The 17,486-nt window shown below is 53.1% G+C and overlaps 1 protein-coding gene across 1 annotated transcript in view; it reads right to left on the bottom strand.

Annotated features, from left to right (window-relative positions):
* KAT6B (lysine acetyltransferase 6B) overlaps positions 1–14,007 on the bottom strand; it is a 141,352-nt gene extending 127,345 nt beyond the window's left edge. Inside the window, 2 exon segments of the mRNA XM_075610323.1 lie at positions 5,942–6,780; positions 13,782–14,007. Of these exon segments, the coding sequence (XP_075466438.1) occupies positions 5,942–6,559 (618 nt within the window). The 5' untranslated portion in view covers positions 6,560–6,780; positions 13,782–14,007.
* Between the last annotated feature and the right edge of the window lie 3,479 nt (positions 14,008–17,486).

Genomic DNA, 17,486 nt, shown 5'->3' with positions numbered 1-17,486 from the left:
TTTCTCTGTTCCGTGAAACCCCGACAGACGCATCACCGGACCGCACTGACGTACTAACCGGGGGGGCGCTCTGTCGGTGTTTGGAAGCGTTTGCCGGGGAGATCATGCAACTACACAGCCACTCAGCTGAGTGGTTTCTTACTTGTAAGGTTTATATTCTTTCATCAGATAGATGTAAAGATTGCAGCGAGTAAGCGGAACTGCCCCCTCGGACCTGCCCCCTCGGACCTGCCCCTCGGACCTGCAACGTACCCAACAATCAAAGCTGCCGTTTTTAAGATATTCCTAAAATATTTCACATGAGAAACAAGACGTCAGCGCCATTAACACCTCCTATTGCCACAGCCTTTATACGCCCAAGAAACCCTCACGCCACCGTCGCTGGTCACAGGAAACCGCGCTTCTGAGATACGCGAGACTTCCCCCATTGCATTTATTAGCAGTAACACATTATGGGGTCGCACTGGAGAACACATCCCTGAGGTTCAGAAATAAAACTTTCCCAACATTATAAAGCGGGTCCAGAAAAATGAATGACCATCACCAGGAAAAAATAACCACAGGTTTCACCCAAATCATCGGACTGACCAATTCAGGCCTCTAATCCCCAGACTGCCCATCCCTTATATACAATCCTCAAGGGCCACCAACAGGTCAGGGTTTCTGGATATCCCTGCTTCAGCACAGGTGGTGCAATCAAAGACTGAGCCCCCCCATGCTGAAGCAGGGATATCCAGATTGTTTCCATCACACAAGTTTCTCTTAAACCCCGTATGTGCAAGATTATATGTGTAGCGCTTCTCAGCAGTGATAAACATTCGGAGGAGTCCCTGCCCCGAAGAGCTTACAATCTAAGTGGGAGGGTGTTATGTGGCTGAAGAAGCATGCTACACAGTATTGTTTGCCTCTGTGGCAGGATTAGGTTACGCTTATTGTGCCGGCGACGTCAGGCTGCGGTCGCTGGAAAAATCAAATTCAGATGATTTCCAGCGATCGCGACCAAGCTGTCGCGTCGCGCTTACTATAAGCGCGTGCGACGGCGGAATTGCATTTGTTTTGATGCAACGTCGCTGTCACTATAAGTGCAGCCTTAGGGTTACAATCAGATATCTGCCTGAATGTGTGTGTGTCACTATTAAGACGATTGTCAGGAAACCACATTAAAAATGGCTGCCTCCTTGTATTTCTCTGACAGATGATCACATCCTGCTCAACCTGACACGACCGTAATAAAAAGCAGCGTAGCAGGGGGAGAGCTACATGCAAGTAAGAACAACCTTTTCTATGTTAACTACGTGTCCCTGATGTGAAACGGCAGCAGACAGCCGCGCGCCAGGCTCCCCGTCGGAGATTCGGTTCTTTTCCTGCGCTCACTGGTATACCTGCAGTCCGGACATTACACCTGCAGTCCGGACATTACACCTGCAGTCCGGACATTACACCTGCAGTCCGGACATTACACCTGCAGTCCGGACATTACACCTGCAGTCCGGACATTACACCTGCAGTCCGGACATTACACCTGCAGTCCGGACATTACACCTGCAGTCCGGACATTACACCTGCAGTCCGGACATTACACCTGCAGTCCGGACATTACACCTGCAGTCCGGACATTACACCTGCAGTCCGGACATTACACCTGCAGTCCGGACATTACACCTGCAGTCCGGACATTACACCTGCAGTCCGGACATTACACCTGCAGTCCGGACATTACACCTGCAGTCCGGACATTACACCTGCAGTCCGGACATTACACCTGCAGTCCGGACATTACACCTGCAGTCCGGACATTACACCTGCAGTCCGGACATTACACCTGCAGTCCGGACATTACACCTGCAGTCCGGACATTACACCTGCAGTCCGGACATTACACCTGCAGTCCGGACATTACACCTGCAGTCCGGACATTATACCTGCAGTCCGGACATTACACCTGCAGTCCGGACATTACTATGCTCTTCAACAGAAATATAACCCACACAGCCCGAGGGTCACGAGTCAAAGCGTGGGGCAGAGTATGTGTGCCCAATCTGGCGAAGGCCAGGAGGACAAAGCATGGGGCAGAGTATGTGTGCCCAATCTGGCGAAGGCCAGGAGGACAAAGCATGGGGCAGAGTATGTGTGCCCAATCTGGCGAAGGCCAGGAGGACAAAGCGTAGGGCAGAGTATGTGTGCCCAATCTAGCGAAGGCCAGGAGGACAAAGCGTGGGGCAGAGTATGTGTGCCCAGTGTGGCAAAGGCCAGGAGGACAAAGCGTGGGGCAGAGTATGTGTGCCCAATCTGGTGAAGGCAGGAGGACAAAGCGTGGGGCAGAGTATGTGTACCCAATCTGGCGAAGGCCAGGAGGACAAAGCGTGGGGCAGAGTATGTGTGCCCAGTGTGGCAAAGGCCAGGAGGACAAAGCGTGGGGCAGAGTATGTGTGCCCAGTCTGGCGAAGGCCAGGAGGACAAAGCGTGGGGGCAAAGTATGTGTGCCCAATCTGGCGAAGGTCAGGAGGACAAAGCATTGGGCAGAGTATGTGTGCCCAGTCTGGCAGAGGCCAGGAGGACAAAGCGTGGGGCAGAGTATGTGTGCCCAAGCTAGCGAAGACCGGGAGGACAAAGCATTGGGCAGAGTATGTGTGCCCAGTCTGGCAGAGGCCAGGAGAACAAAGCGTAGGGCAGAGTATGTGTGCCCAATCTGGCAGAGGCCAGGAGGACAAAGCGTGGGGCAGAGTATGTGTGCCCAATCTAGCGAAGGCCGGGAGGACAAAGCGTGGGGCAGAGTATGTGTGCCCAATCTGGCGAAGGCCAGGAGGACAAAGCGTGGGGCAGAGTATGTGTGCCCAATCTGGCAGAGGCCAGGAGGACAAAGCGTGGGGCAGAGTATGTGTGCCCAATCTGGCGAAGGCCAGGAGGACAAAGCGTGGGGCAGAGTATGTGTGCCCAATCTGGCGAAGGCCGGGAGGACAAAGCGTGGGGCAGAGTATGTGTGCCCAGTCTGGCAGAGGGCAGGAGGACAAAGCGTGGGGCAGAGTATGTGTGCCCAATCTGGCGAAGGCCAGGAGGACAAAGCATTGGGCAGAGTATGTGTGCCCAGTCTGGCAGAGGCCAGGAGGACAAAGCGTGGGGCAGAGTATGTGTGCCCAGTGTGGCAAAGGCCAGGAGGACAAAGCGTGGGGCAGAGTATGTGTGCCCAATCTGGTGAAGGCAGGAGGACAAAGCGTGGGGCAGAGTATGTGTACCCAATCTGGCGAAGGCCAGGAGGACAAAGCGTGGGGCAGAGTATGTGTGCCCAGTGTGGCAAAGGCCAGGAGGACAAAGCGTGGGGCAGAGTATGTGTGCCCAGTCTGGCGAAGGCCAGGAGGACAAAGCGTGGGGGCAAAGTATGTGTGCCCAATCTGGCGAAGGTCAGGAGGACAAAGCATTGGGCAGAGTATGTGTGCCCAGTCTGGCAGAGGCCAGGAGGACAAAGCGTGGGGCAGAGTATGTGTGCCCAATCTAGCGAAGGCCGGGAGGACAAAGCATTGGGCAGAGTATGTGTGCCCAGTCTGGCAGAGGCCAGGAGAACAAAGCGTAGGGCAGAGTATGTGTGCCCAATCTGGCAGAGGCCAGGAGGACAAAGCGTGGGGCAGAGTATGTGTGCCCAATCTAGCGAAGGCCGGGAGGACAAAGCGTGGGGCAGAGTATGTGTGCCCAATCTGGCGAAGGCCAGGAGGACAAAGCGTGGGGCAGAGTATGTGTGCCCAATCTGGCAGAGGCCAGGAGGACAAAGCGTGGGGCAGAGTATGTGTGCCCAATCTGGCGAAGGCCAGGAGGACAAAGCGTGGGGCAGAGTATGTGTGCCCAATCTGGCGAAGGCCGGGAGGACAAAGCGTGGGGCAGAGTATGTGTGCCCAGTCTGGCAGAGGGCAGGAGGACAAAGCGTGGGGCAGAGTATGTGTGCCCAGTCTGGCGAAGGCCAGGAGGACAAAGCATTGGGCAGAGTATGTGTGCCCAGTCTGGCAGAGGCCAGGAGGACAAAGCGTGGGGCAGAGTATGTGTGCCCAATCTGGCAGAGGCCAGGAGGACAAAGCGTGGGGCAGAGTATGTGTGCCCAGTCTGGCGAAGGTCAGGAGGACAAAGCATTGGGCAGAGTATGTGTGCCCAGTCTGGCAGAGGCCAGGAGGACGAAGCGTGGGGCAGAGTATGTGTGCCCAGTCTGGCGAAGGCCCGGAGGACAAAGCATTGGGCAGAGTATGTGTGCCCAGTCTGGCAGAGGCCAGGAGGACAAAGCGTGGGGCAGAGTATGTGTGCCCAATCTGGCAGAGGCCAGGAGGACAAAGCGTGGGGCAGAGTATGTGTGCCCAATCTAGCGAAGGCCGGGAGGACAAAGCGTGGGGCAGAGCATGTGTGCCCAATCTGGCGAAGGCCAGGAGGACAAAGCGTGGGGCAGAGTATGTGTGCCCAATCTGGCAGAGGCCAGGAGGACAAAGCGTGGGGCAGAGTATGTGTGCCCAATCTGGCGAAGGCCAGGAGGACAAAGCGTGGGGCAGAGTATGTGTGCCCAATCTGGCGAAGGCCGGGAGGACAAAGCGTGGGGCAGAGTATGTGTGCCCAGTCTGGCAGAGGGCAGGAGGACAAAGCGTGGGGCAGAGTATGTGTGCCCAGTCTGGCGAAGGCCAGGAGGACAAAGCATTGGGCAGAGTATGTGTGCCCAGTCTGGCAGAGGCCAGGAGGACAAAGCGTGGGGCAGAGTATGTGTGCCCAATCTGGCAGAGGCCAGGAGGACAAAGCGTGGGGCAGAGTATGTGTGCCCAGTCTGGCGAAGGTCAGGAGGACAAAGCATTGGGCAGAGTATGTGTGCCCAGTCTGGCAGAGGCCAGGAGGACGAAGCGTGGGGCAGAGTATGTGTGCCCAGTCTGGCGAAGGCCAGGAGGACAAAGCATTGGGCAGAGTATGTGTGCCTAGTCTGGCAGAGGCCAGGAGGACAAAGCGTGGGGCAGAGTATGTGTGCCCAATCTGGCAGAGGCCAGGAGGACCAAGCGTGGGGCAGAGTATGTGTGCCCAGTCTGGCAGAGGCCATGAGGACAAAGCATGGGGGCAGAGTATGTGTGCCCAATCTGGTAGGAACTACCATTCGAGTGAATGATCGGGTTTCATACTCTGCGTCGTGCTTTGATGGCTCCCGCCCTCAGCGCCATGGGGGTTATTCACTAAAGTCTGCAGCTGCCACACTGGGGCGAAAACAGTGCAAAACCGCACCAGATTTATCAAAGGAAAAACTCCAATTGGTTTCAATATCTTTGATAAATGTGATGCGGTTCTGCCCAGTTTTGCAGCCAGGAGACGTTAGCAAACAGACTGACCCGAATCAAGGCAAAAAAAAGGCAATATTTCTGTTTGTGTAAAATGTAAGAAACGTGACAGTCGCGTGCACTACATGCGGCTGGTACAGTTTCAAGGGAAGATTTCTGCGCCCTCACACCTGGCGGGGATTCTAACGCTACACAAATTAACATGTCAGGCGCACCGTGTCATACGTCTCCTTGTTGTAAATTCATCACTTAACTGCTCCATATAACCACCTCCTAAACTCTGCCCTGTAAGGTTCCCAAATCTCAAGAAGAGGCGGCACACAAAGCAGCACAAGTGGAGGTGCCTGAATACACGGACCCACAACTCTGCAGCATCTAGAGAGTCAAACTCTCGTAATTTGCTGCGGTAACGACCTTCTAGTCGGAAACAATGGCCACCAACAGGTGAGTTTTCAAAGATATCCCTGCTTCAGGACAGATGGCTCAATCAGTCCTTTGCTTCAGCACAGGTGGGTCAATTAGAGGCTCATCTGACTGACCCACCTGTGCTGAAGCTGGGATAACCTGACCTGTTGGTGGCCCTTGAGGACTGGCGTTGACCACCCCTGGAATTCAACCTCCAATGCTGCTTTCATTGATTATACGGACACACTCACCTGGTCCTTCTCATGCGACAGCAGGCCGACCGTAGGGAGAGTTGATGTTGAACTGGAATATTTGATTCCGCCTTTGCCATCCAAACCACCGTAATTAACGCTATATTGAGGCCCGTCCTTTAACAGTCTCCCGCTGTTAACGGCCCTCTTCGCCGCTAAACGCAACCTCCGCTGGAAAATCGGGTTGGCCACAATGCCGGCCAGATCGCTCTGGTTTCGCAGGTATTTCTCGATGTTCTTGAGTGAGGACCCGCTGTGCTCCTGGAGCCCCTCGACCGCCCTGCGCAGGAGCTTATTCCAATCCACGTTGCGCAGGTCCGCGCTCGCTGCCCGCTGCCCCTTGAGTGCTTTCGGTAGGGGGCCCAGCTTGATGGTTGCGAGACGCCCGGGGTTTTCGGGGTCCTTGTAAGAGGCATTGCCTTTGTTGTTGATTTTGAGGATGGAGCCATCCTGGACACTAAGTTCTAGCTGCTCATAAACGAGCCGCTTATCGAGCCCGCGGGAGACGCAGACCGCGTGACAGATCCGTTCTTCCGATGGACGCTGCTTCTGCCTTTTCACCTTTTGTATGGCTTCCAAAATCCACTCCGTGTACAGAGGGTTGGCAAGTTTTACCATGGTTAAAAACCAGTATCCAAGACCAAGGGGCGGCCTGTAGAGGTCATCCGTGCCCTGCAGCCATCCAAACCACTGTAAATATCCACTCGGTAACCCTATATATCCTAGGTGGTGTTGGGCAACAGCTCACAAGCATCCATCTTCAGGGCAGAAATCCGTCGGCGTAAGTCACATCAAAAGGAACAGCTGGAAAACAGTAAATCCTCGTCATAAAAAAAACCCTTTAAAAGGAAAAGAGGAAACAGGCCTTAGCGTGATGATCAAAGGACAAGAAACGTTAATGAATGACAGGGAGGAACAATTAAGGGGGAGGGGAGAGGGGCAGGACGTCAGTGGTGCCCCTAAAACACTAGTTCAGAGTCATGGCAGATTTTGGGATCACTCCTATATAATGCCTAGTTCCAAGAGCAATAAAGCACCATGCTCACATCACGAGCAAGGGTTTGCAGCTGGTGTAAACAGACTAAGTGGGCAGCAAGCTCTGTTATGGGTTAACGCACCGAGACTGGCATTGACCCCCATTACAGTCACGGGGAGCCCACACCTGTTAGCTTGGATTGACCTGCAATGGAGATGGAGGAGTCCTTTGTAGGATAAAATATCTAAGTACCCAGCTGCCCAAACATTGGCGCAAAACGGGCAAGAACAGGCAAACCTTGGCCAAAAAGCAGTATATTTTGCTAGGCATGCTGCCGTTACCGCTCAGTAAATCTTTGTGCGCTGTCCAATGGTTCTTATGTGTCCTTTTTATGATGGAGCGCCGAGTATATAAACCTTTACATCTTAATAAAACTGACATAAACATGCCGACACTTCCTACTTTGGAGATAATGTGCCGAGTGGGAATAGGGAAAATGTTAAAAATCAAGTACTTTGTTTTTCTGGGCAGGACTAAAAAACAATAATTTAGGGCCATATTTACTAAACGGTCTCCTGCCCTAAAGCAGCATCATGTGCCAGCAGACCCCTTCCAGCGCGTTCAAGTCAGTGGGCTGTAGGGTGGGCTTCCACCGCCCGGCAGGCCCCACTATGGCAGAAGACTGCTTAACAGATCCTTTTCTGGCCCGGGGATCCCCCCGGATTTATTTGGGGAAGCCCCGCGTTGCTGCCCCTCTGGCAGCAGAGCGGTTACACAGTGAACTCTATAGTTACCCTTTTGGAAAGCGATGCGGCTCTCGCGTGTTGGTTGGAGCCGCTCTCTCGCCCCTAATAAAAGCAGAGGTCAAAATTTATGAAGCAATTCATTTTACGGGGTGTCATAAAACGCTTCCTCTCAGCGCTGGGGGAGCCGTGGCACCGGAATGCCATACTCCTTCCAGCACAGCGCGATCAGGTGACCGTGACATCACTGTGGTGACATGAATGGAAGGGGAGGGCCCTGCTCTCCAGTGCAGATCGCGTTTATCCTGCTGGGGAGCGGTGGATACAATCTCCAATAGAAAATGACCAAAGAAGGCATGATGTGCGTTGTACTATAAGGCTCCTCCGCCAGTGCCCCGCGGGGGACATTCGTGTGGCCCCTGGATTCTCTGCTCCTGCCAATTTCATTGTATGTATGTCTCTATATAGCATCCACAGTGTACACAGCCCTTTCTATAGACAATACACCGCTGCGAAGCGCTATGTACATTAATGGCGCTATATAAATAAAGACATACATACATACACACACACACACACACACACACACACACACACACACACACACACACACACACACAATACAGTAGAGGGAATTCTAATGCAATAAGCGCAACAAAGAGACAATAGGAAAGGAAATACCTGCACCGGAGAGCTTACAATCTAAGTGTTATGTTGGGACACTTACAGAGACAGCAGGTGAGGGAATAGGTGCAGTAGATGGCTGTGCTTGGCAGGAGTGACTGTGGGACAGTAGCCATGAGTTGGATGCTTCACTTAAGAGGTGAGTTTTCAGGTTCGTCTTGAAGGTGGGAGAGAGGGTGTCTGGCGCATACGGTGTGTGAGGGAGTCCCACAGGTAAAGGGAGAGAGGGTGCCTGGCGCATACGGAGTGTGAGGGAGTCCCACAGGTAAGGAGAGAGGGTGCCAGGCACGTACTGAGTGTGAGGGAGTCCCACAGGTAAGGGGAGAGAGGGTGCCTGGCGCATACGGAGTGTGAGGGAGTCCCACAGGTAAGGGGAGAGAGGGTGCCTGGCGCATACGGAGTGTGAGGGAGTCCCACAGGTAAGGGGAGAGAGGGTGCCTGGCGCATACTGAGTGTGAGAGAATCCCGCAGGTAAGGGGAGAGAGGGTGCCTGGCGCAAACTGAGTGTGAGGGAGTCCCACAGGTAAAGGGAGAGAGGGTGCCAGGCGCATACTGAGTGTGAAGGAGTCCCACAGGTAAAGGGAGAGAGGGTGCCAGGCGCATACTGAGTGTGAAGGAGTCCCACAGGTAAAGGGAGAGAGGGTGCCAGGCGCATACTGAGTGTGAAGGAGTCCCACAGGTAAAGGGAGAGAGGGTGCCAGGCGCATACTGAGTGTGAAGGAGTCCCACAGGTAAGGAGAGAGGGTGCCTGGCGCATACGGAGTCCCACAGGTAAGGGGAGAGAGGGTGCCAGGCGCATACGGAGTGTGAGGGAGTCCCACAGGTGAGGGGCAGTGAGGGGAAAAGGCTTAAGGTGAGAGAGCGGTAGAGGTGACAGGGGACAGTTAGGCCGCGGTCCCAGTGTACACTGTAGCGCGTGCACAGCTCTTCACCGCGATCTTTGGAGGGAGATTGCGACGGAAGGGGGCGTGGCCATGACCTCACGCGGCTGGTTCACCCTCATTGGCTGAACCGCCGGGGGGGGCGTGGCCATGCCTCCGTCGCAAGCACAATTTTTTTGCATTCGCAAAAACTTGCAGTAGAGCGCGGCTGCACCTTCCGCGCGAAGGTGCCTACTGGGCCCAGCCCCATTGGGGTGGTGCTTGTACGCACAGCGCACGCTGTAGAAGGCACTGGGACCGTCGCCTTAGGGGTAGAGAGCAGGAGACGAGCAGGGGCATAGCGAGAAATCAGAGCTGATATGTACGAAGCAGCAGGTGAGTGAAGAGCTTTAAAACAGGCAAGGAGGAGAATATTGTAGGTGATACGAAATGTGATAGGAAGCCCGGAGAGATTTAAGGAGGAGGAGGGGAGACTGTTATGGCAGAAAGTTGTGAGGCGGGGAGTTGCTTAGGCAACAAAAGTGCATTTAGTCACACTAACACTCACCTGTAAGTTACAGTAACATATTATTACACACATTCATTTAAGTCTGTAAGTGCATATAAACTAACTTTGTAATAAGCTTGTGGCCCTCCTACTCCTAAATGTTTTATGACTTGACCCTTTTGGAAAACTATTTGAAGAGCCCGTACAGGCCCCCCCCTGGCATTAGCAAGCGGTTACACCACAAGCCCTGCCAGTGTGCTTTGCGTGGTAAGAGAACGAGTTGCAGGCCCCAGTGGATGTTCGTGGCTCTTGAAGCAGCACGACCCGCTTCTGCCCTGTAGGTTAAGCTGTGCTGCCACTTCGGCCCCTTGGGAAACACACACAGTATAACTGGCCAGAGCTGCTTCTGTAAGCAGGGCTCCTCACATCAACTGCGGGTCCACTGAAGCCCAATCATAGTAACCTAGGGAAACAATGGGAGCAGCAGAGCAACACTATATCAGGCGTGGCACTGCTCTGCCGAGTGGCGCATGGAGGTTGTCTAGTCTGGCCTCTGAAGTAGGAGATTCTTGATCAGCTCCATGTGACCTCGGGCAAGTTACTTCCCTGCAAACCCTGCCGGCTGTTACTGTGAGGGGGTTAAGTGGAGGGGAATTAGTACAGTAATATATAGCACCCGTGTGTATATTACACAAATGGTAGCGGAACTCTTGGAGTGCCTGATTGACAAGCATTTTATACATGTAAATTGTACAGAAAATGGCAGCAGGGGGTGACATTTACCACTAATTGTCAGACCCCTTTAATTGTAGCAGACACACAACGCTGGCATGACAGGTAGGAGGCAGGCGTCAGTGTTCTCACACCTAGCAATATGGAAATATACCTTTTTAACCTCTCTGCTGCCAGAATCATCAGCAAGGTATTTAAAGTCACCGTAGCTCACGGGATCTTAACTCAAGCCCTCCCCCCCCCCCCCCCCAACAGGTTGGGTTTAAGGATATCCCTTCTTCAGCACAGGTGGCACAATCAGAGGCTCAAAGATTGAGCCACCTGTGCTGAAGCAGGGATACCCCGAAAGCCTGACCTGTTGTGGGGGGGAAGGGGGGGTCTTGAAAACTGGAGTTGAGAACCCACGCATGTCTTTCTGGCGAGGTAACCCTCTGATGTCATATCCGCCTGCAGAGTGAGGTATACAATCTGAAAGCAAAGGGAACTTGATAAGCAGACGCAGAAAGGATAAGACTTAGGCCAGCTAAAAATCTAACCCACTCTCGGGTTAATATCTTTGTGCAATTTGTCACCGGGATATAATAAAATGGCTGCCAGTGATTGCCATGGAATGCCCAAAAACAACAAATAAAATATACCAGTAACTCCTTAAGCTTTAGAAATTGGTGGAAAAGGGGTTCTAGTTATTTGGGGAACAGGATGCATGAGAACAATAAATAGGTTTAATCAGACCATACGATTTATAGTGACTGCTGCACAGGGCGCTCTTCCGTTCATGTGACGTTTTAAATCCGTGTTCCCGTACCAGGCCTTCCTTCTTATCATTGTAAGTTCTTTGCGGGCAGGTAGGATTGGATCCCAATATTTAACATTTAGGCCGCGTTTATAGCGACGGTGACGCAACCGATGACGTCACCCGTTGCCGTCACCACTGGCGAAAGTTACACTTGGGTTTGGAGCAACGTTGCTGGCGACAAGGCCAGTGATGTCACGAAGGGGGCGGGCAGAGTGCAGTAGGCGCTCTGTGATTGGTGTAGAGACAGTCACATGTGGCGAACGGTCTCTCCCAAAATCAAATTGCAATGGCTTCAAAAAATGTTGCATCTCCGTCGCGCTTACTATAATAAGCGCATTTGACGGATCCAATGTATTTGTTTTGCGCAACGTCGCCGGGCACTATAAGCGCAGCGTTAACACACTACAGCCTGGTGGTCAGACAATGATACAAGAGAGAGGTATACAATCTGAAAGCAAAGGGAACTTGATAAGCAGAAACAGAAAAGATAAGACTTAGGCCAGCTAAAAATCTAACCCACTCTCAGGTTAATATCTTTGTGCAATTTGTCACCGGGATATAATAAAATGGCTGCCAGTGATTGCCATGGAATGCCCAAAAACAACAAATAAAATATACCAGTAACTCCTTAAGCTTTAGGAATAGGGCAGACATGCACACAGTATAGGACAGACACACACACAGTGACCGTATAGGACACACTAACAGTATAGTGCAGACACACAGTGACAGTATAGCGTAGGTGCGCGCGCGCACACACACACACACACACACACACACACACACACACACACACACACACAGTATAGGACACACAGTGATTGTATAAGACAGACGCATACAAACACAGTGAAAGTATAGGACACACACAGTGACAACATAGGACAGGCGTACACACACAGCGACAGTATAGGACAGGCGCGCGCACACAGCGACAGTATAGGGCACACACACAGTGACAGTATAGACGCGCACGCACACACACACAGTATAGGATAGGCACATACACACACACACAGTGAGTGACAGGATAGGATAGGCGCATGCCCACACACACAGTGACCTTATAGGACAGGCGGCCGCACGTGCAAACACATAACATGACAGGCACGCACACACCGTGACAGTATAGGACAGGCGGATGCTCACACACACACAGTATAGGACACATAGTGACACGACTGTATAGTGTAACAAATGACAGCACACTGTATGTCTGTGTGTGTACAAACCCACACAGTGACAATATAGGACAGGCGGGCACGCATACACACACACACACACACACACACACACACAGTGACAGTATAGGATATACAGTAACAGTATACGACAGGTATACACACAAGACGGTGACAGTATAGGACACAGTGACAATATAGGACAGGTGTACGCACAAACACAGTGACAGTATAGGACACACAGTGACTGTATAACACAGGCGCATACACAGTGACAAAATAGGACAGGTGTACACACACACACAGTGACAGTATAGGACAGGCGCGCACACAGTAACAGTATAGGACACACACACAGTGACAATATAGGACACACGCACAGTGCCAGTATAGGACACACGCACACGTACACACACAGTGCCAGTATAGGACAGGCGCACACGTACACATACACACAGTGACAGTATAGGACAGGCAGCCGCACACACGCACAGTGCCAGTATAGGACAGGTAGCCCACACACACACACCGTGACCGTATAGGACAGGCGGCCGCACGCAAGCACACACAGTATACGACAGGCGCACGCTCGCACACACAGTATAGGACACACAGTGACACAACTGTCTAGAGTAACAAATGACAGCACACTCTATATGTCTGTACACGCATACACACACACTGACAGTATAGGACAGGCGCGCACGCACACACTGCCAGTAAGGGACACACAGTGACAGTTTAGGACACAAACACACCGTGACAGTAGAGGACAGGCACACACAGACAGTATAGGGCAGTATAAAACAGGTACACACACACTGACAGTATAGGACAGGCACACGCACATAGAGTGACAGTATAGAATACACAGTGACAGTATACAGCACGTACACACACAGTGACAGTATTGGGACACACCGTGACTGTATAGGACAGGTGCACGCACACACCTACACACACAGTGACAGTATAGGACACACAGTGGCAGTAAAGGACACACACACTGACAGCATAGGACGGACGTGCGCACACACACACAGTGACACACACACACACACACAGTGACGTGACACACACACACACACACACACAGTGACACACACACAGTGACAGTAACGTGACACACACACAGTGACAGTAACGTGACACACACACAGTGACAGTAACGTGACACACACACAGTGACACACAGTGACAGTAACGTGACACACACAGTGACACACAGGTAAATATTGTTACGTCACGTATGACGTCACAAAGGCTCACAGATTACGTCACTCGGGGGTATGACGTTCCGCGTCACATGACGTCACCTCCTCCCAGCACACCCCTCGTCTGTCACTCCCACCTTTCTCACCTCTGGCCGCCCGGTCCGGACCCGCCGCTCGTCGCTAAGCCGCCGCCATTTTGTTGCGCTGCGCTCGGGTCCGCGGCTCCGACAGTGCTTACACCTCACCTACCCCGCGGCCCCGCCCCGCGGCACCGCCACTGGCTGCGCCGCCTGGCACTCACCAGGCTTCGCCAAGGCAACGGCCAATGAACGCCAGCGCGGCCGAGCAAGGGGGCGTGGCGAGCGCAGGCGGGACCGCCCACCACCGCCGCCTACCTTTGCTGCTGTTGTGGGTTAAAAGGGCGCTGATTGGAGGGCGCAGCCGCCTATCCGCGCGCGGGAGGGGGCGGGGACACAGGGGTTGCCCTGGACTGGTGATTGGTCGGAAGTGTAGTTGTTGGTTTTTTTTCCTCGGTTTATCTTGTGGTTGTGTAACGCCTGTATCTGGGCGGGAGGGAAGAACGAAACACGAGTTTAATTCCTAGCTCTGCATCCACGCGCGCGGTATTTATGTCACAGCCCGAGTGAAGGGGGTCAGATGACAGATTAATGGGGGATACAGGAATTGGGTAATTTCAGGGAAACAGAGACAATACATATATGTCAGGTGGTTCTGGTGCGACCTAGGTCATTCATGGGTTCTGCAATTATCGGTGGGCTCCAGTTCTGTTCTCTTAGGCTCAAGAAGATGCTTATTGCAGCCTGCTCAGTACCGCTGTATACTGCTGCACGTTATTATGTGAAATCTGTAGGGTATACTCAGGGACACTGCTTTAAATTCTGTTCGTTGGCAGCAAGCTCCCGCTGCGCCATGTAATTACCTGATGTACTTTATTTAACCCTGGAACCAGGATAAATTACATTGGTTAATTACACTGTGCGGCATACGCGAGGCGTTAGGAACTGTGTGTGTGTGAGAGTATATATGTCATCAATGTCTCCAGCCCGGGTCTCCCCACTGCTGGATGAAGCCTCCCCCGTGATCTCCCAGGTCCTGCGGTTACAGCCTCTTCTCCACGTCCCTCTCACACATTCCCTCATCCCATCCTCTCCAGCCCGTGTCTCCCCACTGCTGCATGAAGCCTCCCTAGTGATCCCCCAGATCCTGCGGTTACAGCCTCTTCTCCACGTCCCTCTCACACATTCCCTCATCCCATCCTCTCCAGCCCGTGTCTCCCCACTGCTGGATGAAGTATCCCCAGTGATCTCCCAGGTCCTGCGGTTACAGCCTCTTCTCCACGTTGCACCCACCCATTCCCTCATCCCAGCCTCCCCAGCCCATGTCTCCCCACTGCTGGATGAAGCCTCCCCAGTGATCTCCCAGGTCCTGCGGTTACAGCCTCACTTCTCCACGTCTCTCCCACACATCCCCTCATCCCATCCTCTCCAGCCCGTGTCTCCCCGCTGCTGGATGAAGTCTCCCCAGTGATCTCTCAGGTCCTGCGGTTACAGCCTCTCTCCTCCACGTCGCTCCCATACATTCCCTCATCCCATCCTCTCCAGCCCATGTCTCCCCACTGCTGGATGAAGCCTCCCCCGTGATCTCCCAGGTCCTGCGGTTACAGCCTCTTCTCCACGTCCCTCTCACACATTCCCTCATCCCATCCTCTCCAGCCCGTGTCTCCCCACTGCTGGATGAAGTCTCCCCAGTGATCTCCCAGGTCCTGCGGTTACAGCCTCTTCTCCACGTCCCTCTCACACATTCCCTCATCCCATCCTCTCCAGCCCGTGTCTCCCCACTGCTGGATGAAGTCTCCCCAGTGATCTCCCAGGTCCTGCGGTGACAGCCTCTTCTCCACGTCCCTCTCACACATTCCCTCATCCCATCCTCTCCAGCCCGTGTCTCCCCACTGCTGGATGAAGTCTCCCCAGTGATCCCCCAGGTCCTGCGGTTACAGCCTCTTCTCCACGTCGCTCTCACACATTCCCTCATCCCATCCTCTCCAGCCCGTGTCTCCCCACTGCTGGATGAAGCCTCCCCAGTGATCTCCCAGGTCCTGCGGTTACAGCCGCTCTACTCCACGTCCCTCTCACACATTCCCTCATCCCATCTTCTCCAGCCCGTGTCTCCCCACTGCTGGATGAAATCTCCCCAGTGATCCCCCAGGTCCTGCGGTTACAGCCTCTTCTCCACGTCGCTCCCACACACTCCCTCATCCCATCCTCTCCAGCCCGTGTCTCCCCGCTGCTGTATGAAGTCTCCCCAGTGATCTCCCAGGTCCTGCGGTTACAGCCTCTTCTCCACGTCGCTCCCACACATTCCCTCATCCCATCCTCTCCAGCCCGTGTCTCCCCGCTGCTGGATGAAGCCTCCCCAGTGATCTCCCAGGTCCTGCGGTTACAGCCTATCTCCTCCACGTCGCTCCCACACATTCCCTCATCCCATCCTCTCCAGCCCGTGAATCCCCGCTGCTGGATGAAGTCTCCCCAGTGATCTCCCAGGTCCTGCGGTTACAGCCTCTCTTCTCCACGTCTCTCCCACATGCTCCCTCATCCCATCCTCTCCAGCCCGTGTCTCCCCGCTGCCGGATGAAGTCTCCCCAGTGATCTGGGGATCCCCACTTAACATTCGGAATGCACATTGGTACCCTGACAACCAAGACCTATGCCAAACTAGGGGTACTTTACAGGAACAAATCCTCCCTAAGTCTCCTGGTCAGAAAGCGTATCGCACAGCAGATGCTAATGCCAATTATTGACTATGGAGACATAGTATATGGCTTGGCACCTCAAACCCACCTTAGCAAACTTAACACCCTCTACAATTCAATTTGTCGTTTTGTTCTCCAATGCAACTATAACACACATCACTGCGAAATGCTCAAAGAACTAGATTGGTCATCACTCGAGTCTAGGCGCAAAGTTCACCTTTCCTCTCTTGCCTTCAAATTCTTTATGGGCAAGCTACCCAGCTATCTGAACAAGCTCCTCACCCCTACCACATGCAGCACCTATCATCTGAGATCAGACTCCAAAAGACTATTCATGGTCCCAAGGCTCAACAAAGTATCCGGACGTTCCTCCTTCTCTTACCGTGCACCCCAAAACTGGAACAACCTACCAGAGACTCTCACATCCACCACCAGTTTAAGTTCTTTCAAATCGAAGGCTGTCTCACATTTTAATCTGGTCTGTAACTGTTTCATTCGCCCATAATATATATTTTCTCTAACTGTGCATACAATGTCTTGTATATAATGTATACCCTGTTTATTTATTTAACTGTATTTGTAACCATGTATTATTTGTCTTAACTCTGTGCCCAGGACATACTTGAAAACGAGAAGTAACTCTCAATGTATTACTTCCTGGTAAAATATTTTATAAATAAATCTCCCAGGTCCTGCGGTTACAGCTTCTCCTCCACGTCGCTCCCACACATTCCCTCATCCCATCCTCTCCAGCCCAGATCTCCCCACTGCTGGATGAAGCCTCCCCAGTGATCTCCCAGGTCCTGCGGTTACAGCCTCTCTCCTCCACATCGCTCCCACACATTTCCTCATCCCATCCTCTCCAGCCCGTGTCTCCCCACTGCTGGATGAAGCCTCCCCAGTGATCTCCCAGGTCCTGCGGTTACAGCTTCTCCTCCACGTCGCTCCCACACATTCCCTCATCCCATCCTCTCCAGCCCAGATCTCCCCACTGCTGGATGAAGCCTCCCCAGTGATCTCCCAGGTCCTGCGGTTACAGCCTCTCTTCGCCACGTCCCTCTCACACATTCCCTCATCCCAT

Source organism: Ascaphus truei, chromosome 8, assembly GCF_040206685.1.
Source record: "Ascaphus truei isolate aAscTru1 chromosome 8, aAscTru1.hap1, whole genome shotgun sequence".
NCBI lineage: Eukaryota > Metazoa > Chordata > Amphibia > Anura > Ascaphidae > Ascaphus > Ascaphus truei.
The sequence above is the reverse complement of the archived record's forward strand: the minus strand, read 5'-3'. Positions and strand labels throughout refer to the sequence as shown.